The 24,422-nt window shown below is 24.7% G+C and overlaps 2 protein-coding genes across 6 annotated transcripts in view; one reads left to right on the forward strand and one right to left on the reverse strand.

Moving 5' to 3' along the window:
- Positions 1-2,844: 2,844 nt before the first annotated feature.
- LOC112594953 (uncharacterized protein KIAA1841 homolog) lies at positions 2,845-13,851 on the forward strand. Its single transcript, XM_025339988.1, has 14 exons — positions 2,845-3,586; positions 3,679-3,791; positions 3,863-3,976; positions 4,053-4,206; positions 4,288-4,443; positions 5,707-5,817; positions 7,198-7,418; positions 8,845-8,903; positions 10,414-10,561; positions 11,882-11,953; positions 12,094-12,231; positions 12,950-13,154; positions 13,264-13,457; positions 13,612-13,851. Exons 1-14 carry the CDS (start codon positions 3,078-3,080, stop codon positions 13,752-13,754), a joined length of 2,337 nt encoding a protein of 778 aa, XP_025195773.1. The 5' UTR covers positions 2,845-3,077; the 3' UTR covers positions 13,755-13,851.
- A 1,959-nt stretch (positions 13,852-15,810) lies between these two features.
- LOC112599151 overlaps positions 15,811-24,422 on the reverse strand; it is a 33,479-nt gene continuing 24,867 nt past the window's right edge. For 3 of the 5 annotated variants that reach the window (XM_025345932.1, XM_025345939.1, XM_025345964.1), the window contains 6 exons: positions 23,176-23,384; positions 21,522-21,628; positions 20,619-20,724; positions 20,187-20,513; positions 18,104-18,306; positions 15,811-16,233 (listed from right to left, as the gene is read on the reverse strand). In XM_025345932.1, the coding sequence (XP_025201717.1) occupies positions 15,961-16,233; positions 18,104-18,306; positions 20,187-20,513; positions 20,619-20,724; positions 21,522-21,628; positions 23,176-23,384 (1,225 nt within the window). In that variant the 3' untranslated portion in view covers positions 15,811-15,960. Of the gene's footprint in view, positions 16,234-18,103; positions 18,307-20,186; positions 20,514-20,618; positions 20,725-21,521; positions 21,629-23,175; positions 23,385-23,664; positions 23,759-24,422 lie in introns of those variants that run through there. The other 2 variants (XM_025345955.1, XM_025345946.1) reach the window with 2 other exon arrangements.

A 24,422-nucleotide genomic window follows, 5' to 3' on the forward strand; every position in this document is an offset into this window, starting at 1 on the left:
TTACCATGTTAGGTACTTTTTTATTTGGTCAAGTTATATTGTTATCAACTTACTATTGAGCTAATAAAGAATTTTCATTACTATTAAAATTCTTTTCATTTTTTTCAAATATATCACTGAATCTGTGTTATTAATTTATTCATTTTCGATGTAACCAACATGTAAGGTATGTTCCAAAAATGATCACCCTATTATAAGTATCTCAGTAAAACCCTAATGCATCAATGTACCTAATTAAATGTGGAATTTAAAACAGTAATCTATAAAAAAATTTCAATTTAATGATATATGCATTTACTACAGTATTATTGTTATGATTTATAAATGAAATAATTATAAGTTGTGTAGGTGTAATACTGTAGTACAAGACTTTTAGGATAAAATGTATGTATTATATTTTTGCCTTTCGAGCAGCTATACATTATCCTTAGTCCCTTACCCATTACGATCTCTGCAGAACCTACTTGAAAACTTTAACCTTTTTAGTTTTAATGATAATAATAATAAAAAAATATGTGCAATTTCCTATTGTAATGACTTTTGAGTGTATATATTTAACGTTGATTAAACTTAGATGCTTACAAAAATATTGAAAATAGTTTAAAATTTTGCTTTGGGCTATAATAGCTGTACGTGCTATAGTGATAATAATAAAAAAAATTAATGACAAGGGGTAGACGCTTTTATTTTATAGTTTATATTCAAATTTGATTTTACAGGACTCTAGCTTCTGTAGATTCTATTTAAGCTCATATCTAGTACCTAAAATTTTAATGTAATTAGAATGAATAGTATATTTTAACAGTAACTTAAAAAATATATTTTCCTTTCTTAGTGGTTTCAAATTATATATTTTCTATAGCTAGTATGTATGCTGCTTTTTTGTCTTACAAATTTCACTTTAATTAAAGCCGTTATACATTTAATGATTCAAACAAGTTTTAAATTTCATTAGGCTTGGGCTTTATATTAAATCTATTTTTTTCAGTATTTCAATAAGTTGAGAATGATGGCACAATCAGAAATTTAAGTTTGGGCATAATTTCGGAAATTGAATAAAAATTTAGAATTTTTCAATTTTTTTCTATTTGACATTTTTATCATAACTATTAAATATTTTATATGAATGATCAAAGTATAATGATTTTTTATTTCAGTTAAAGCCTCTGGTATTTACAAGCTACCTATGAATATGGTTTGTTGAAAAACTCTCAAAAAGTAAATAAGATGTCATTAATTTAAATATATACAATGAAAGATTTACATTGCTGCAATGTTTTTCTCAGCCTGTAGTATTTTATTTGTTAAAATTAAATTAAAAACAGACAGTTTAATAATATAGTTATATGCGAAGTCCAAATGATCAGTTAGTACGAAATAAATATAAATTAATTTTTTTTTCATAATAAAAATTTAAAATTTATAGCAGCACTATAGTATAACAGGCAAGTGTTAATCAATTGTATTTTTGACATTAAATATATTATTAATTGTAAAATTGTATCAGTGTAATGGATAATACAAAATATATAACTATATTATAACAATAATTATAACGCGTAAAGTATGTCCAATTGTTGAACTGAAAAATTCTATAACGTAGGAAGGATTCAACTTTGACTGATAAATTTTGATTGTATTATCGTGCTTGATAGCTCGTTGAAATACGTAAGTTGTGAATACAACTATAAAAATTGACAAGAGGCTGTGTTAAACTGGATTTTTTTTGTTTTTCACTGTTTTTTATCTACTATAGAAAATAAGTTAATAATGTTTTGGGTAAGGAAAAATGTAAGGAAATATAAAAACATGCCAAGGAAGTGCCATTCAATAGAGTCATATATTTATATAAATCATGGGTACTTGTACTTTTATTTTTTTGTTCAATTTATTTCTGTAACAGGCAATTTATAAAACAAATTAAATAAATTTTATTTTATACAACTGCTTTATCAGGAAAACAGTTGATCATGAAAATATCAAGTGATCTACTACTTATTTTTTTTATCAATTATACTAAAATCAAGCACTTGTTGTTTGTGTACATCTATACAAAGATAAAATTTTATGGCACAGGTTAATAATCAACAATTAATTTTAGAATAATGTATTAATTTTATGTTTAATGTATATAGATAAAACGTGACTTAAGTAAATCCGTCCAATATTTAATTTACAAAATAAATAATTGTCTATAAATATATCATACAAATGTATTAATAAACTATAAAAATAATGATTGGTCAAAAGATACAATCACGTGTCGAAGAAATCTTCAATATTTTTTTCAGACGGCGCTTTATATAGGCAGTTTAAGGGCATATATCTTCTTCTGTACATTTGTGTAATACTTATTATAATAACCTAGCTAAATACTTCTCTACCTACTACACTACGTACTTCACGATAGCATTTTATTTTTTATTTTTATATTTATCAAAAAAAGAAACAATAACATTATTATTAGTTATGACGGTATATTTCACAAAAAAAAAAAAATCGTTTAGTATGAATTATTACATTTTCTAAAAAACTCATATAATATAATAAATTAAATTGGTTACATTTTTTATTTTTAGTATATTCACATGATACCCCCCTTCTTCCATTTATAGGTGAATATATCTATCAATATAATAACAAATAATGACATCTCTAAACATCTTCTGTATCTTGGTAACCAAATATAAACACCATAATTTAACTTATTTTGCGAAACCTTTTTGTATTATATATATATTATTGTTTCTATAGAAACAAACAAATACGTTTCTACAATCATTATTTTTTTTCTAGTCACAAATAATGTATATTATTTTTGTATTCTTCACTAATCAAGTTCAATAGTTCAATATTATAGGCGTTAATACGCGTATACAGTACGGTTATTGTTTGTTTAGTTATAAAAATAATGATGTTAGTTGTTTATAGTGTGTTTAGTTAAATAGGTAGTTAGGATAAAATGCAATACGTCATGCTCAAAACAATGATAAAAATATTAATACGACGAGGTTGGGCGTGTGTACCGTGATTTTGTATAAAAACTATCAAAAATGCAAATCGTTATTATATGAGTTATGAATTCATCAACCGATGAATCAAACAAACTCGATACTGCAACATTGGGCGTGATTTCCGAATGTGAACGAATAGATTTACAAGAATTTTTAGATTTTTTAATATTAGCCTATCGGATAAACGACGTGTTAACTTCAGAAAAGGGAAAACAAGTACACGATACTTGCAGCATAAATTGGACTGAGCTGTCTCGTAATAATTTGTTTTTACGATTGTCGGATAAAAAATCTGATATTACCGCCGAAAACGAAACGGAACAAGGAATAATGGTAAATACAAGTACTGAACGAGTGCAATGTATTCTCAAACACAAGCTCAAAGATATCATGAATGAGGGTATTTTGGACTCTGTACTTCCATTTATAGTTAAAAAAACGTTGACGACAAATGTTTTGAAAACATTTGAATCATTTAGCTCCAAAATTAGTAGTAATCCTTCGTATAAAGATAAAATGTGTTCAAAATCAAAATGTAATACAATCGAAAATTTGTCTAGATCTAATAAAGAGTAAGTACTTGAAATTAAAATACCATGTTAATATTCTCATCTATTACCATTAACCATACATTATAAATATATTTTTTTTTTAATTAAAAAAGTACGGAAATTGAGATTAATGTATGCGATGCTGTTCAAAAATTAAAAAAAGTATTTCGATGTCCTAAGCGATTACTTATTTCGAAAATGGGATATTTTTCTGAGGTGACCAAAGGTGGGTATAAAAATAAGTGATAAACTATTTATTATTATCGTTTTATGAGATTAAAAATTATTTATTTTTAGGACAACGGTTGGAGGATATCGATATATCAGTACATTGTGAAATTCCTATATTTGACTGGTTAATAAAGTGGGTTAAGAAGGATTTAAAACCAAAAAACGAATGGCCATCATTAGGTATTAATTTATATTTTAAAATAATCAAATATAATAAAGATCTTCTTTTTTTTTAAACACTAATATTTTTGTATAGATAATGGAAATGTAGTACCGATTTTGGTTTCTGCATCATTTCTTCAAATGGAGCCTTTATTTCAAGAATGTTTACTGTTTTGCAAAAATAATATCAATGATGTATTATCATCTTCGGCAAGTTTTGGGTGTGTTAATGATGGAGTTATTACAAGGTTTGTAAGTAAATTTACATAATTATTATTTATTATGTTTGTTTTTATAACTGTCAAACTTGGTTGCGTTTATCCATTTAGATTATCAAATCAGTTTAATAATTGTGATGTAGAAAATATGGTGGACATAAAGGATAAATTAAAATCACGTTTGTTTACGAAATTGATATGGGATTTGTGCAAACGGGATCCAAAACGTGAATTAGGTCATTTTAGTACACTAGCTTATGCTTTTTAGTAAGTTCAATGAATATAATTTTCTTCAAATAAATGTATTTATTTTAATAATTTAAAATTATGAAAATTTTTATGACTTGTGTTAAATATAATATTAAAAAGAGTAATTAATTAATTTACGTAATCGTCCATTTAAAGAACCAAAACTATAAAAAAAAAATATCTTTCTTTTAAAGACATTTTGGATTTTTATTTAAAAATTTCAAGTTAAATATAAATAATAAATATTATACATCGCTCAACAGTTTATATTTTATAATTTAATTTAGTTTATATTAAATAGCTTCATGTTATTTAAAAGAAAGTATAAAATGCATAGTTAAAGTTTCTTTAGTAAGCAATTTCATTAAATAATAATTTTTTTTTTTTATGGTCATATTAAATTAAATATTCACTTTTTTTAAATGTAATATCTAAGAAGAAAGTAAGGTGTACATCCTATATAACATTAAATATCTATAAATTACATCATATTAAATATAATTATTTAATGATTACTTAATTATCTTAACTAAAAAGTTTTTAAGCTTCTGATTAGAACAAATTGTGTTACTTAATTGATTAATTATCAGTCGTCCCTGTTACAATTACCAATTAACATGGAATACATTACAATATTATTATTATACTTGTAAATTTAAGATTAATTTTAGATTTCATTATTATAATAATAATTTATTACATAAGTAAATAAATGATGTTTTTAGATATTGAAACATTAATTATAAAAAGTTTTAGATTATTTAAAATATTTAAAATACATTTATGACTTAAATATACATTTGTGTTAACTAAATTGCCTATTTACAAGGAATAAATATGAAAAACAAAAATAATTATAATTTATTTTGCCTTATGAAATAACCCAAGTGAATATAACTAGCATGTACAATTATTTTACATTATGTACGTAACTAAATATTTTAATATTTTATATGTATATATATAAAAAAATATATATATTTTATTTATATATATTATTCTTCACTAAAATTAATAAAAATGTTTTTAAAACATCAACAAATTTAAATAGTGATAAATAAGATGTTTTATTTAAAATGTTATAAGCACTAAATATAGTTTAAATTTATTAATATAAAAAAATGTTTTTTCATTTATTGAACATTTTATAATAAGTTAGTATGATTTTGTACAGTTTTAATCCCATAATTTTGTTTTTAATAAATCAATTTGTTAATTTTCAATAATTATCATTAAAGCACTTATCAATATCTTAAATTAATTTTATCAATCTATTTATAGTTGCTGTCGTTGTAATACGATTTTGGTTCCAAGCGTTGCTGGCAGGATACCTTGTAAACCACCTACTTTTAAGATTGCTCAAAATGGAAGTGTGATTGCTTGTCATTTAAGGTAATTAAATTTTTTAGGTATTTTTTTCTACATTGTTATTTTATATCATATAGTGAACTTATGAGTATGTACAAATTATTATAAAATTAAGTTATTTTCTTTAAATATTTTAGCATTGTCATTTAATAATATTTTATATCAATATGTTTAATTTTATATTAAATTTAATTATTTTAAAATCAAACCATACATAGAATTATATTGCTATAGTCACGAGGAGAAAAATTTAGATTATATTAATTAATATTACATTATTATTTACAACTATGATAAATTATGATCTCATAAAGATCTTTAGAAGTATAAAAAATTAAGTTGAGTTAAAATAATTTTTTTATTATAATTGTAATATTTCTAAAATAGCGTATGAGACAGTTCCAAGAATGCAGAGTGATCTCATAAACATAAACTTATTTTAATATTTTTAATAATGCTTGTAACGCATTTATTAGTGAAAGGTGTCTATTTGTCATACATATTTAGATGATTTATTTTTCTTTCTATGAAAGTTTTTAATCAATTTCAGACATTTTAACAAGATGTTTGTTACCTTATAAAGTATGCAATAGTTTTTTATGCCCCAAACCATCTCATGAGTTCTATAAAGATAATTAAAATTAAACTACTAATTAATTCATCGATATTAAAAATAAAATTTAAACTATAGAAAATTAAATATAATTCGAAATATGCCAATTAACCCAATGGATCCATTAAATTATTGCCCTGAAGATATCTTTTCTAAAATGTCAAACTATTATTAAAAATATAATTAATGTTACCTGTAACAACAGTCGTTAAGAGTATCAGTTAAAAAAAATTTAGTTTGATATCTATCAAAAAATATTAAAAAACTAGGTTAATGAAAATTGATTAAATTATTTGATACTTATAAGTACTTAATGAATGACTGTTAAAATTTAAAAGGTATATTGAAATTAATTTTAAAATAATTACTGATCCATTGCTTCTAAAAATAAAAAACTATTAAATATTAATATTTAATTTGATAATTATAATCATAATTATAATCATATTTATTATCTTTATGAATTATTAAATTAAATTCTTATTTTTGGTGCTTAGCTATTTATTTGATTTTTACTGATAAATCAATTTATGATTATTATTTATTCAAAAATGTATTTTAATGCTTTAAAAGCTAGTACCTTATGATTATACCTTATTATTTTTTTTCTTATTATAATTAATTAGTATTATTTTTCTTATTGTTTATGTCTGCTTTATTTCTAATTGAGAGTATATTATGTAAATTTGATGGTAAAATTTGTGTGTAGAAATAAAGTTAAAAATAAACAAATAATATTATTTTTTTTTGCAATTTTGATTGTTTATACTTACTATATATTACTGCTGTAGGGATTCAAAATGGACATTAAACGATCACGTGAAGTCTCTATTTTCAAAATATAAGTGTTGGCGGATTGTTTACTGGTCTCTATGGTCAGAGTGTCATTTCATGCGGTGTTCGCGTTGCCAATACATGTATCCGGTCAAGAATCAAAGGTGGTGTCAATTCCATACGCAACAGCCACAGTATTATCCGGTGGAAAACAATCGATATCTTTATTACCCTATTGGTAACAATTATATTTTGTATTCAAATTGTTTTGTAGAAATTATTATAGCTAAGAGTTTAGTAGTAGCGTATTGTTAAAAAAAAAAAAAAACAAAAAAAACAAAAACAAAAACAAACTTGAACCTACGGAAAAAATGTAATATTTCGTAATAACACCTAAATCTTGTATTTTCAAATTGGAAATGTAAGAAAATTAATGAAGAACCTCACCATATTTTTGTATCAACCTTAAATATTTTTATGTTTAAACAACTAAAATTGCATTTTACATGTTGAAAACACCAATTTCTTGAATGATTGATTTCTGAATAAATATAATGTTATACATTTTTGTTGATATGGAAGTTACTAATTAGTTATTTAAATATTAATAAGCTTGAGATTAATACAATAATGTGGAAAATGCTTAATAAATTTAGTTGTTTTTAATTTCAAAAGCAAAAATACAAACGTAAATATGAGGTTGCATTAAATTGCAAATGACTTGTAAGTTGCAATATATTGAAACAAGTTCTATGAAAATATCATGAGATGGGTAGAGTAAACTTTATACACTTAACTCAGTGTTGGAAATAGATAATTAATAATTTATTTGACTAAAAATAAAAATAACTATACTAATTTTTATCTAGATAAAGATAAAGATATAATTACACTAATTTGTATCTAGGTAAAGATAAAAATGAATACATTTTTATTTAGATAAATATCAGATAATTTCGTTAATTTTGCTAATATTTAGTGATATAGGTACAGGTATTAGGTAAAAAAAATATATCATTTAAAAATATAAACATATAACAAAATAATTTATTCATTAGAACATATGAAAAGTCATTCTCTGATTTAACAATACAAAAAGCTTAAAATTGAAAAAATAAAAAAAAGTTAATTTTTGAATAAATTTCATTAGAAGATAACAAGTCAAATTCTGAGTTAATAAAACAAAAAAAATTTACATTTGAAAAAAATAATATTTTTAATTTTAATTTTTCTTTTTAATCCATATAAATAAATTATCTAAATAGGCAACTCTTAGATAATTAGAATATTATCCAGATGAAGATAAATAAAAATGAGTTGAAAGTTATCTAGATAAGATAAAAGATAAATCAATTTTATCTAGATAATTTATTTAGATATTTCCCAACACTGTACTCAAGGAGCCCTATCAATTTTGAGTCGTGTTTAAAAATTGAAATATCTCTCTCCCCTTGGTTGGTTGTACTTCAGATACACCACCGCTTTTCTTGTCTAAGTATCTATTAAATAATTATTATTAATGTAAAATTTCCAATACAAAGCAATTTTATGGAGTGTAAAACAATATTATATTATGCAAAATATCAAAATTTGTGTTTTGTTACTAAAAGTAATTGTCACTAGTGAAATGCATTTTTATATATAATTTATTTGTATATTTTTAGGTCGTTATCCATGTTGCAATGAAAAAACTTTTAAATACGAGCCAATCAAAAATCCATTTGTAAGTTTTCATAGAAATTAAAATTTTTACAAATGTGTTTATTCGCTGCACAAAAATATTCATCAACATTTATTGATTTATTTTAGTTCTGCAATTGGCGCTTGCTTAATAATAACTAATAAGCCTGTTTTTTACTGTACGATTGTAGAAATGATTTTTCTATATGACGGGGTAAATACTTCGTTTAATAAATCCTAACACAAACATCCAATCAATAATATTAATAAATTAAAATTTTATAGACAGTATAATAGATTATAGGACGTATTGTTAATTTTTCATCATTAAATTCTAAGATTTTTTTTAAATTTATCAGATATATTGTTCAGGGATAAGTCCAGAATGGATCATTATATATCATATATTTATTTGAATATATGTCAAAAATATTTATCTTGTATATTTTTAAATATAATCTTAGTATCAGATCCTCTACTTGAAATTATTGTTAAGTAATCTATATATTATTATTATATTAATAAAAGTTTTATACATTTTATTTTTCATATAACAAGTATAATTGCTGAGGTAGCTACAAATAAATAAAATATAATAATTTTTATTAAATACTGTAAACTTTCTATTAAAAAGTTTCGTAAATTTTATTTTAAATTACAGATATTAAATTTAAAGATGCAAAGGGAAGTGATCATTGAGTTACGGGTTAAATTTTTTAGAAAAGGTTAGCGTGAGCTTACAGGGGTTGGTAAGCGAAGCAAAAAGAGGTAGCAGAACCCCTTAGTTATTTACAATTAAATTATTAGATATTACATTATTTTTTTTAAATATATAAAGAATTATATATTTGTGTCGTGTGAAGTGTAACTCTGGAACCTAATCTAACCTTATTAACCTTAGTACTCTCGATCTTTCCCTGATATTATAACATATACTTATAGGTCATAGGAAATTAAGACATATTTAACAATATTTTGACGGGTCATTGTATAAAGATTAATAAAATACGTTTATATATTTATATTTTTTGTTTCAATTTTGCATATCAAATAGCAATAACCATATTAATGAAACATATTGTTTGTATGACATTAATTTTATAACACGAATAAACATCATAATTTATATTACCACATAATATTATTATATTAATTCTGGTTGATACTTATACTCATGTTTTCTGCAAAATTTATACAAATATACAATATTAAATGACTTATCTTTATACTTTATAATCTCTTATAATTGTATTAAGCCATTAATTACATTATAAAATTTAACAATATCAAGTGTTTATCATATTAAACAAAATAATTTATTATCTATATTATTACTTGTGTAAATAAAAATCAGTCTTAATAACGTTTTATTTAGTTAACGGATTGAGCTAAGTCCCATCGTGTACGTATATTAATTTGTTTAATGATAATATTATTATACAAACAATTCGTTAAGTAACGAGTTTATAATAATTAATAATACTATTAACATGATTATCATTGCCGAATATGATAAGGAGTTTAAACAATAATTATGTATTATATTTAAACAGGGTTGTCACCATCGAGAGCACATTCCGTTACTAGAACATACAGCCGAAATAGAAACATATAAAGTTATGCAAATGTTTCCGTCCTTAACCATCACCGATCCGCCCATGTTTTTTTCAAATGGGATTACAAAACATATGGATGCGCATGGTAGGCTGTTGTTTTCATAAAAATATGTCATGTCATTTCTGGCACGTGTTATTCTTACCGATGATTTTAATTTTACCTTTGACCTACTTTTTAAAAAAGATGCAGTACAAACCAAAAATTTTTGAAAAGTGAACTAAAAAATAAATAAAAATAACTAAATTTAAAAATAAATTTAGATTCATAAAAAATATATATACTAGTTAATTTACCAAGCATACTTACCCCTATTTTCTTAAATAATAAATATTTTTAAATATGGGTACGATACTTAATGATTTTATTTACAAACTATTATACTAATAATACTTATTTATATATACTTATTTTTACATCATTAAAGAAAAATTCTGTGGCTATACCAATATATTTTATTTAAAATAAAATATTTAAATATCTACAGTAATTCGTTTTCGAGTAAAAAAAAAAAATTGGATTCGTATAATAATTCTCATTTTTCATAATTTTTTTTGTCTCTCTTAATTATAAAAAAATGATTGGGGATTTTATAAAAAAGATTCACTTTTCTATCTGAAACTACCCTCTTTTTTGAAAAGCATTTTTATTGCCTCAAAAGGTGAAAACTGAAAACAAACAAAAATAAACATAGTAAAATTAATACATATATCGTTTTACTCAGAATTTAAAAAGCTTGTATTGTCATTGACCTCTCTTTAAACGGTATAAAAGTATTTGAATATTTGAAAATATGAACTTAATTATATTAATATAAATACATTTATCACTAAAGAAAAGTGCGAGCAAATATGCTTAGTAAATTCTACAGAACAGAAGGTAAAAATTTTACAATATTACATATTATAATAACTAAATTATACAAGATAACTGTTACTCGAAATTTTTAAAACAAAACTCGAGAACTAATTTTACTATAGAACATACTACAGATTAGTTCGCTTTTAGGTTTTCATAAATTTTTTAGAAAATGAATAAATTTTTAATATTATTTCCTGTAAAATGGTGGTGTGGCAGGGAATTTTTTATAAGTTTACAAGGCTTTGATGTACAATGTATCTATATTTATAAATTGCTAATTTATTATCAACTATAAAAATGATATAAAATTATGATAATTTCAATATATATTTTTAAAAATTCAAAATAATTTTACTATATTTATAATATATATATATTTAAAAGTAAAATCGTATTCATTGACAATATTGTACAATATAAATTACCGATTTTTAAAATCTGTTTTAGAAATAACACGTAATATTCATCTGAGGATCCGTGTTTATTGAAATATTTTAATAGTTTAATTATTAATAATTACTCTTCTTACACTAATTTTATAAACAGGTGATGTAAAGAGCAATGATCAAAATACTTCGGCTTGGACCACTGAATCTCATCGGTTTGCTCCATTTATCGGTAAACTGTTGTATTTATATAGCTCAGATTTGTATATTATTCATCAATAATAATATAATTATTATAATATAGAAATCAAATAGGAGGGCGTGCGCAATATTTTCAAACTTCTTAAACGTGTTTCTATGCTTTATTTATAGCTTCAAACGAAAGTGCGTCAAGGAAATCACAGTTTTGGTGGGATAATATCGTGATGGGCACGTCGTCAAACAAGAGACAACTGTTGACGGAATTATGGGACAAACCTTTCGCTAAACGACCCGTATCACCTAGTACAAGTAAAACATATTACAATGCATAAACATGTATTATTATAAATGTGACTGTATTTTATGCAAATTTATTTTAATTTATATTAATTGACTAATTGCAAAAATTATTTTGGCTATTGCGTGTTCGGCTTGTAAAGTTGAAATATCTGTTCAGTTGAGAATATAGTAGAGGTGATGGTCGAATTCTATTACCCCGCGTACTCACCCTCACCAATACGCAGGGTAGTTTTATTTTGTTTTTTAAATTGTATTGGAAATTATATTTTTAGTAATTAATTCCTACAAAAATAACGTGTTTCCATTTAAAGTACCTAGCATCATCCAAAAAAATGTTAATTAATCAAAAGTATAATATTTTAATAGGTTAGGTTAGGTTAGCTACTATAAAATATTGATGGTGAATGTATTATATTAAGCTGTATCTCGTTACAATTCAGTTTTCCTAGTTCTGTTAAAATATTTATTTGTTCTATATCTAATTTAGTTGACTCTTCTCTAAATAATTTTTATTTATCTTGTTAAAATGTATTTACTATTTATACTAACAATTAGAGAAATATATACATTATACGCCGACTAATTTTTTTTTTTGTAGACTGAAAGTTACTTTTTTTTCTATTAAAATATAAATTAAGTATATTTATAGAATATACAAGTAACGAATAGAGCAAAACTTAATTATAACAATAAAATGTGTCATTTTTTTTCTACTCCAAAATAAAAGGTGACAATAATGTATACGAAGCGACCGAGATTCCATTGAATGAAATTAATTTGTCGTTTGGATCATCATTTGAAGAAGTCGAAGATTCTTTGTCGAGTTTCAGTGACAGTGATTCAACTCATTCTGAAAAGACAACTTATAACAATAAACAACAAAAGATTAAACGGTCTTCGAAAGCAATCAGAACACTGAAACAAAAATACAGGTATTTTCCGTTATATTCTAATAATTTCGGTAAATATTTAAGTAATATGTTTACAGTCTATACAATATAAAAATATTGTAAGTAACTGATAACATTTTTCATTTCAAAGATACTCTGGCACATATCAATGGTCGTTGACGGCACCAATGCGTTGCAATCAGGATAATCAGAGAGAATACGAAGAACGTTGTTTTAGGCAAATTGTACATCATTTGTTACATCAAAATAGTAATTCGAGTGCAGATTGCAGTCAAGTGTTAACTACTACCAACAATTCCGTTGTTAATATTAATCAACGATCTGGTAATTATAATGAGATACCTTCACTTAAGTATAGGTACTCAGTACCTTCTATATTATAATATTACATTTTTTACTATCATAATGATTTATCAATGAATATTGATGATTACTTTGTTTATGTATATATATATATATATATATATATATATATTAGGTGGCTATTACGTAAAACTCGAAACCGAACTTCTATCAAAACTCGACTCGAAAAATGCTCAAAGACCGATGAGTACCATGGAGTCAAAAGGTGTACAAATGAAAACCAAGCTAAAGAAAACACTCAAATCACCTAGTTCTTAACTTTAAATAATATTAAAAATCGTTGTTCGTTACAGTTATTATTTAAAAGTAATATATAATATGTTTGTTATCATCTTAAATGAAAGAGCTTAATTTATGACACAAAAAAAATTTAATGAATAGTTTTATTAAATTACAATTACACACACACAAAAAAATATTTTGAAATAGATATAAATATTATATTAATAATAACTACTTGATAAAATTTTTACAGAACCAGTATTATATCCTAATTTTAATGCATAAGTTGAAACTGAATAAGATGAAATAACAATAATTTTGGTATAGATGTTCTAAAATTTGAAATAACATAATAATAAATATAACTTAAAACTTAAAAGGTTACCCTTTGGTTTGGTCGCCTATTTTGCGACTAGATAATACACACACATACATATATTTACACATACACACAAACACGCATACGTGAAATCACAATTATTGATATTATAATATAGGTACATTAATGTTATACATTAAAATAAATAAAGACTTACGCAATCGGATAATAAGCAATAGGAATCAATTACGAAATGAATCATTATACCTAAATGTGTTATAATACGAGTATTATACATTATTTAAATGTCAAGGGTAGTAATCACAAATCTTAACATATTTTTATTGTAATAAAATATTTATGTATAAATACTGCAACAAATGTATACCTATCTAAACGGAATCATGGAGGACTACAACGGAAATTTACAATATAATAACTGTTAATGCATATATTTTATAATCATGGTTTTTTTGACATTCTCAAATAACCAGGTAATGGTACGTGATTGCGGCTATTTTATTAAATTTCTAAATACAAATATTGTATTACCAAATTTTATAATGCAACCATGACACTTGGGTACAATTAAACGATATTATTCATTAAAACAAGTAACTTGATACAATTCAAATGGTTTATCTAAATTGTTAATTTCTAATAACTAACTAAACTAAATCGTCCATGGACCATACATTTTAATATAATATAGGTTCTAATGAATCTATATAAAAAAAATTATAATTTAGGTGTCTATAATAAAGTATATTTATATAATCGTGTAAATACAATAAACATTTTTGTGACATTAGTACGCAAAATTATATATATATACACTTATACATAGATTAATAACATAAAATTATACGCGTCTATATAGTCATTACGTGGCAAGAACAACGTTTTTTGCGAACTAATCGCGTGTAATATCAAACTACACTGCTCTATATCATAATATATTCGTATTGTAATCGATAAATATTCTATCGATTTTCATCGGGTGGATAAAATAATTTACTACCTACCTATCTAGTTTTCTAATTTTATAAGACATGATTATGTGATACAAAAAATATTTTACACACACTCAATAAAATTATACAAGACAAGGCAACAGCTACCTAAATGATTATTACTACGGATTACGCAATAAAAACAATATATAAATATATAAGTAAAAATAGTGTGAGTCGATAATGATATAACTTTGTCGAAAAGTTAAGTATATATAATAAAATAAAAAAACAGGAGCCATGCGCGGATTTATCGACTTAGCTCGGTATTATTGGTCAAACGGAATTAGCTGGCAAATAGACACACCGGCAACGTCTGATAATATACTATTAACTTTAATACACGTTTCGAAGACTTCGGCAATTAATTTAGTACTGTTAGTACTTTTAGTAATTAATATGTACTGTATGATATACCCACGTATATATAGGTTGAACATATAAGGCTCGGTTATAATTGGCATTCAGCTAACAGAGAAAAAAATTTAAGAGCTAGTGTGGAACAGGAAGTTTTAAAATATGTCATTATTGATATTGTTTACGTAAATTTTTTTACGTTGTTGTAAATTACCATACGTATAGCTCCGAATAGGTTCCAATGAACGTTAGTTCTCTGTGGTTAGTTGTTTCACACAGCGGGTTATATTAAAATTATTTTCTAGTTAGAAATGTATACAAATATTTTGTGGCTTTTTAAAAAAACAATTTGCAATAAGTTTTAAATCTTTGAAACCAAACTTTTAATTTCAATATAATAACATTTCATAAACTCAGTATATATTTGATTATATTTTTAATGAAAATCGGGACGGGGATATGATTGTTTTTATATTATGCAACGTGGAAGACCTGTAGATAACCCCTGACGACGGGGGATGAAGGTCGCTGGAAAATGATGATGGGCAGTGATTCAGTCATGGTAGGAGACGTAAGACTCCAAGGGCTTGGGCAGCTTTAGCTCAGCCACCGTATCAGGGTGTGCGTTACCGTGGCGGCCACGGAAAAGCGACCGGCGTATAGACTTGCGACACAGCTGCTGCAGCGAGTGTGGTTGCACCCATTGGGGTGCTAGGGCCTTTTTGATCTGGAAGAACACCGGTCCGAATATATTGTAACACTGAGCGTGACTAAACATGGTACGCATGACATGCGAGTGCATTCTGGTCGGGTCCTCGCCCATTGACTAAATATATTGAAAAAAAAAAAAAAACGTTAAATTGTTTAATGTTTTCAAAAAGAAAAGAAGAAGAATCACACGTTAACATATGTTATATGTAATATGTATTGACGTATGCAATAATAAATATACAGACGTTAAGTAATACATTAATACAATATAATATATCCTACGCATATTATAATTATATAGAAGTTAAAATTATTGAATAGATATACACTGGCGCACGCCGCACACTTAGGAGTCGGATACAGGATCAAAATGAGTGGTGGGTGGCTGGGTGATTGGTAAAATTACTATTAGGAATGTAGCGAAATTGATTAAAACTTTTATTTATATATATATATATATATACGCTGTATATGTCGATAACATTATGATACTGTTTAGCTCATTAATCAATACATTTAATGAATATGCGCTACTGCAATAAGTATAATATAATATATGAAAAAGATAAATTTGAATAGTGAAAAAATTGCAGCATAATATTCACTTCTATGTTTTTGAAATAAATTATTTATTGTAGATTAAAGCTATATCTACAATACAACAATATAAATTTACATAAGTAGAGTAAAACTGCAAGGTTCAGGACCTACAAAAGTTTAAGTCCGATTAAATTTTCCTTACCTAAACTTTAAAATAGTTTAAATCCTATTATTGATGAATAAAGCCCAGATTAATATGTAAAAATAAATTTTTAATATTATAGTACGTACACGAATATTTAAACAAAAATTCAAAAATAGATATATCACTTTTAAAAAAATGGATCTCAATCTCATAATTTATTTATTATTAATATAAGCAGTAAAACTGATTTTAATCCTATAATTGATACATTCGTGCCCATAATATTATAACACAATTATGTAATAAATTATATCTTAAAAGTATAAAATAAACAAGTTATAACTTACAAATACAATTACACTATTATGAATTATAAAAGAAAAATGAAAAATACTGAACGGAATTAAAAATGTTGAACCATGTTGGATTACCTAGACTGAACATATCACTTTTCTTGCAAGAGATGGAATAGAATATATTGTTACTTCTTATATTAAAGTATTTAAATTTAAAATTAATGAGAAAAAATAGTAGAGAACAATCAATGTCACCCAAGAGTAGATTATACATAGGTAATGTTTTTGATAGTTATAGCATGTTATTTGAGTAAGCAAAGAAAGATTGATGCATTTTTTTATAGTATATTATAATATAACACTTAAGTTATTGAATTATAGAAGTCAACAAACAACTTGATTATAGACTATTTTTAATTTTATTTTTACACAATATAAATGTATACTTAAAATATTTAAGAAATTATCAATTAGTTATGTTAATGCACATTTACGCAATACAAATCATTACTAATCATATATTTGAAACGAGTATTAATACGAAGATATAAAACAGATTTTTAGATTTTAAAATTGAAAATTTCAATAATTGTCACATAATATGAATGCATTTCAAAATGTTTCATAATTGTATTGACTATTTAACCTTTGCAGAAATATACAATTTATGTTTTTTAACTCAATAATGCCAAAGTACTTAATTAAAAATAAATGTTATCATAAGCTATGAATTTAATAATAATTATTAATTATGAAGCGTAATCATTTTTTAGTTAGAAAAATGATATGCACTTTAATATTCGGACCCTATTAATAAAAAATATTTATTATTAATCTTCATATTAATTGTTTTGTAAAGAACTATGGCGTTATAACAGTTGGGTGAGCCTTTATATATATATATATATTTTTTTTAAACTCATAAATCAAAAGGTAGACATTTAAAATTTGGTGTGATAATTTATATAAATTATTCTGAACATTTATCATTACATTATACCAACCTGTGAGAGTAGTGACAATGTGCGCAGACAACTGTCATCCATGCGCCTTCTGATCATGACGGATCGTAGGAACCAAGTGAATATGCTGTCTAGCGGGCTTTCAATTGGGTCATCGGTGAGACATCTTTGAAGATCCGTCTCTGTTTTTGTACGGTATTCCTTCAGAAGTTTCACATAGTGAAGTCTAGCTTCCGAATTGCAATCTGTCGGCAACGTATAAAAATTAAAATAACGCGGACAACTCTCGATTTACTGTACAAGGTTTCGAATGTGCCTATAAATGGCTCTAAGTAGGTCACAGTAATGGATGTATTAAATTTTAACTAAATGATAAATTATTGTTTAATAAATACGATTTTAAACGAAGACCAGTATGTCAGCCTCTAATTCTAAAGATATTTTATACTAAATTAATATATTATCATTAAAGTAGTGATTTTATTTCAACTAAAATACTTGACTTATAAATTATAATAAACTAACAAATTATTCAGTATTTTTAATTTTAAGGATCAAGTTATTAAAATGTAAATAAGTGTGATAAAAAATGACAGAGCCATGGAAGACACATACCCTAAAAAAGTAAAAAATAAACAAATACTTATAACAATTTAAAAACTTTAGGATATGCAGTAAAAAAATGTTTCATGATGTAATCATAATTTTCTTTTTTGATAAAATAATTTATTTTTTAACTACAAAAAAAAAATTGTGTCAAAAATAGCTATTGCGTAAATATTTCCGCCTTAGTTTTTCCCAGTTATTAAAAAATGACAAGAAATTCCCTACGTTTGACCCACGGAATATCATCTATATCAAATTTTTTATAAGAAACAACTTTCAATGATGGAGATTGAACCATATATTAAAAATGTGGTGACAGACATATATAAAAACTTACATCATTGTAATAGGTGCCAAACATTGTTCACCCTGCTCAGAATCTAAAATTCCATCAGTCTTAGTCACATTGACGTACTTAAGTCGAACCGATCCTTTTTAGTGGTTGAAAAATAACCCTGTATACATCGACCCACTGGAAGGAGTATTTCATACCGTTCAAATATGGTTGGACTTTTAAAAGTAGTAGTCTAATCTTGGTATATTACTACTCCCCTAGTGAAAATGAATTTCCCATACCTATTGATTAAGTATTCAATATTTAATTAATCTCTTAATTTACATTTATTTTTATACTACTCGTATATTATAGTATATTTTATTTCAACTATCCTGCGGCTGCAGTGCACACTTTATTACAAACAACAAAAATGTAAAGTCACGAGCATAACAAATAATTTTACTGATTAATACTATTTAAATTTATTATACATGTGAATGATAATTTTTCACCGTGTACAGATTTAAAACAAAGATGTTAATGATATTGTAAGAATGATTTAGTATACTATGTTTAAGGATATTCAATACTGAAAAATAAAATATAAATTATGAAATGTAATTATAATTAAATTATCTTAAATTATTTTTCCAACATTTAATAGGATATTAATCAACTTAATATTGTAGTATTGTAATTAATTTTAAATTCTAATAATTATAATAAAATATATGTATTGTAGATTTTCTAGAAAAGTTTTTGTAAAATCGTATTATTCTATTGGATTGATTGTTATGTGTATCTAGGATTTTGTTTTTTTACAACAATTGAACTATAAGTATTTGTTAGTATATAAGTAGTAGATGAGTAATGAGTATATTATATTATTATAAGATGAGATGACTTTATACTTTTGGTTGAATTTATAATTCAATAAATACTATGTATAAAGTTAGTTTTTATTACGTATCAAAATGAATATGACTATGAAACTTAAATCTTAAACTTTAACTTTAATTTTTTGATTCAAAAGTTTTTCGTCACAACTATTAAAACATTGTCTAATTTATTAAATTTAAGGCATTAAGCTAATTGTCTATTAAATACACCACTGCGTGTGGAAGGGGAGTTATTTTCCTCTAAAAATATAGGACTTTAACCCTTTTCAGTTTGATATCCAATTGGTAGTTATGAGAACAAGAGTTGTGTGGGGGAGGACTTTTTCATTGTCGATCGTCTCACCTTCTAACCAGACGGTCGCTCCACAGTTTAACAAGAGTCTAGTGATGTCTATCGCCTGATCCATGTAGTGGACAGTATACGTGATCAATGATCGACCGCCGTTATTCAACCAGTTTACGTCACTACCAAATTTCAGCATCATGACTGCGAACTGGTACGCACGTTTAAATAATCCGCAGTTCATTAGCCGCTTGGCGCCCAATATTAACGCGGTGTTGCCGTTCTCGTCCACAGCTCGCGACCACCGGCGTAACTGTGCGACCGTTGCGTTGGCCGATGTCTCTTTCAACCGACGTACCACTTGCATCCAATTTTTATGGATATCTCCTGCAACCAATATAAGTGGTTATTGTTTATCAAAATATATTTTTGTCTGTCAGAGGGTGGTTGTTTTCCACGTAAATTGTGTGAGTATTAATGTACATTTCTTACCCGAGACTATATCGAAAAATATGAAACAATTGGCGTTTGGCACGTTCGGATGCTTCAGACATTTTGGGCTGGACTTGAACCGAAAGCAAAACTGTATGTTCGCTATCTGAAATAAAATAGAAAGTTATTTATGACAAACTATGTAACTTTATTAATGTTGATTTTTTTCCCTCAATAACGTATAATATTTTATGTATGCTTTTGTAAATTATATACGCGTATGGATTGTGTTTGAATAGATTTTTTTTTTCATTTTCACATATTATTATGGATACAATTCTATGTAAAAACAATGATGTGTCTAAAACTCTAAAATATAAATGTAATAAATATTAGTAGTATATTATATTATTGAAATTAAGGTAGCCATTTCATGACACCTGTCACTTGTCAGGTTTGAGTTTACATAGATTATCATCAAAAAAGGTTTAATGGTTATAATTGATGACAAGGTTTATTCAGTAGTATAATAATTGTTAATATCGTGTAAATTTACTTTTAATCAATTAAGCTTATTAGAACATACTAATATATTATGTGTAAATAAATATATTCACTTCTAAAGTGAGTTAACGAGGTTAACATTTTTTGATTGAGTAAGTACATAAATACAAAAAATGATCAATTTGCAAATTTGCATATGTGTACCAGTATATAGTATAAAATATTCTTAACCTTAAGATCTAATAAACTAGTTATGCAAAGTTATGCCTAACCTTAGCAAAGTTTGGAAGTATTTATGGTAAAAATATCATTAATATTGTTGGTATAATTAATAATTATGTGGTATTATTCTCAAATATTTAAGTATTATAATTTTTTTTTTTTTTTAATGTACTTTTAATAAAATTTAAATTATTATTACAAAGTATTATAAAATAGTAAGTATAAATAACAATTTACCGCTGGTCGAGTTGCTATCAACGCATCATAGTCTTTGAAACAAAATAATTGCAACTTATCACCGACCAGCCTCCATTCTCTGAACGCACACCTGCTGCAGCAACCTGCTTTTAACAAAAATAAAAAATAATATCATTAAACATTCTAGTCTGTGTATGTATATAATGATATTATATATTGTCATGACAGCTGGCAGGATATGTTCTAAAGTCAGGAAGATCGAAACGTATGTGAAAGATATTTAGTACTAGATATTTGAGTAGTAGGTATGTACATAGTAATTTACGAAATTATAAACAGTACTTATTTATATAAAGTGAAGCTATAAAGTACGCATTAATAATAATACGAAATGTTGAGTACACACTACGCAGTATAAAATTAAGTATACGGTGAAATAACGGTATTATGAAATTAGTTTTATTATTATTTTTGATTCATGCGTTTTAATTTAATTACTGTAAAAAAAATGTAAAACTACGTTCATCAGTTATCAATATGCATGCAAATTTAAGTTAAATAATTATTAGCTTAAATATTGATAAGCCCGCATCCAAAAATTGACTTTCACAGTACTTTATAAACAATCTGATGAGTTCAAATTTTTTATCAAAATTAAATTCAGTTACTCTAAATACCGAATATTTAAAGTATGTATATTATTTTAATTAGCGAATGAATAATACATCGTCTGTCAACAGTCAAGCTAGAGATGTTTGAATGCTTAATTGATGGTAGCATAATAGATTATTGTAAATGATTTAGATACACATTGGCAACCCTCCACCTCTGTAGAGACATGTTTGTGTATGGCCCAATCAATAATTATCCTTTATATTATGTAGTTTTCAATACAGAAAAAAAATAAAAAATAAACTATTTAACCTTTGCAAGAACGGGAAAGGGTTTATATCGTAGAAAACTGCATACGAACTAAATGTGGGAATTTTCAATATATAATGTTGATATATACGGGGTTATCCGTTTAACGTAAGATACTCATTATTTAAAAAATACATTTTGAAAAATATTTCTTTCTTTTAAATAATTTTAAGTTATTAAAAAATAATGTTTTTGGAAAATTTTATATTTTTACTATTTTTAACATTATCATTTTAAAGTATATTTTTCTTTTTAATAAAAACATAATATATATTTATTTACAATTTGCATAAATCGTGAAAACACAAAAGTACGAAAAACTAAATAATAAATACATTTTTGTTCAATCATTTCAATTATCATTATATTAAAAACAATTTTTAAATATAAATTATAAAATTAAAATATATTTAACGTTTTATAATATTATTAATGCATTAAGTCATTTTATAGGCATTTTTATTGTTTTTGGGACTTTTAAATTTATTCTACTTATAACACATAACTCGTTTGACCAATATTCAATTTTTATATATCGAAGTACTTAAAAAATATCCTGCTTTGGAATAAAAATTAAAAAAATTAATATTTAAAACATTTAAAAAATAGCAAAAATATATTATTTTTTTAACTTTGCTTTTTAACGTGTTGAAATTATGTAAATGAAATATTTTCAAAAATGTTAATAATTTTTAAAATAACTAGGGTTTTACATAAAATGGATAACCCAGTACAAATAATATATAAGATATTGCTCAAACCGCAAACATACTTTTGCATTCTCCTCCATGCCATTCACCGGCAATTATTTTGTCAATATCATTGTCTGCCGATGATATACACAACGTAGACACTTCTGCTTGGCTCTCTGGTTGTTGGCTTTCTGACGATGGGCCACCGGAAGCGACGTCTAACTGCAATGAAACCAGCGGGTCATCGCTGCAACCTTCTGCACCCTCGGTCATAGTGTCATTTTTGTCACTGTTATCAAAATTAAAAATATATTATTCATAAATAATCTAGATTTTTTTTTTTATTTCAAGTTTTTTTTAGCTACATATACTACAAAAACATTTTCAGAGCGCTAAAGTTCATAAATTTTGCCCTGAAAAGTTTTCACAAATTTTTTAAAAGTTTCGATAAGTTGAAAATCATTTATTAGTATTTAATTTATTAAATAAAATCGAATATAAATAACTTATGCTAATAAATAATAGTAGGTATTATGCACTATACAATATAGTAATTATATTTGTATTACTCATTAATTGTCATTCCTATTAATTGATGTTTTACTGCATATGATCAATACATATTGTGTACTAATATCTAATTAATTTTTACTGAAGTTAATATTTCATACTAAGTAATTGAAAACTTAAGATAGGTTGTTAAATCCTATAGTTTAACGTGTAAGATATAACATACATAAAGTTGTATATCTTTTATACTTAAATAGATAGGTATGTAATAAACTATATAATATTCTATCAAAATTATTGATTGTAAAGTGCTAGGTACTTAACGTAAGTATTAAGTAGAATTGTTAATAAACTGTTGATATTTTATTGGCTTGATAAAATAAATTATTATCATTTAAAAAATAAAAATAATTAAACGATTATATTGAAGTACAATAAACAGCACTTACGAAATTTAAGATTATGCCAATTACTGTGTCACTGAACTTAAGAATAATCATATATATTAAACACAGCATGATTGTTAAATTAAAATAGTAAGAAATATGATACATATATAATATCAGATATCAGCTATTTTTTATTGATATTTCGATTAATAAAAAAAAAATTTAAAAAAAATATGTTTATATAAATATTACCGTATTTAAATATACCTATTATTAATTTTATTTATCACACATAGATATTTCACTTTTCGAACAGATCATATTAAACAATAAACTGTAATGCATTTAGATGATAAAAATTTAATGTTTTTTTTTTTAATTATTGTCTAAAAATTTGACGATTACATCAAGTAGTTTACACCCAAGTT

The sequence above is a fragment of the Melanaphis sacchari genome, unplaced genomic scaffold (assembly GCF_002803265.2).
Source record: "Melanaphis sacchari strain LSU unplaced genomic scaffold, SCAv2.0 Contig0_pilon_pilon, whole genome shotgun sequence".
In the NCBI taxonomy this organism is placed as follows: domain Eukaryota; kingdom Metazoa; phylum Arthropoda; class Insecta; order Hemiptera; family Aphididae; genus Melanaphis; species Melanaphis sacchari.

Bases quoted from the DNA above. Each gene is read 5' to 3' on its own strand.
- LOC112594953 (XM_025339988.1), top strand. From the start codon at position 3,078: ATGAATTCATCAACCGATGAATCAAACAAACTCGATACTGCAACATTG. The intron at 4,444-5,706 runs GTAAGTTCAATG...ATCTATTTATAG, and splicing joins ACACTAGCTTATGCTTTTTA to TTGCTGTCGTTGTAATACGA. The intron at 13,155-13,263 runs GTATTTTCCGTT...TTCATTTCAAAG, and splicing joins ACACTGAAACAAAAATACAG to ATACTCTGGCACATATCAAT.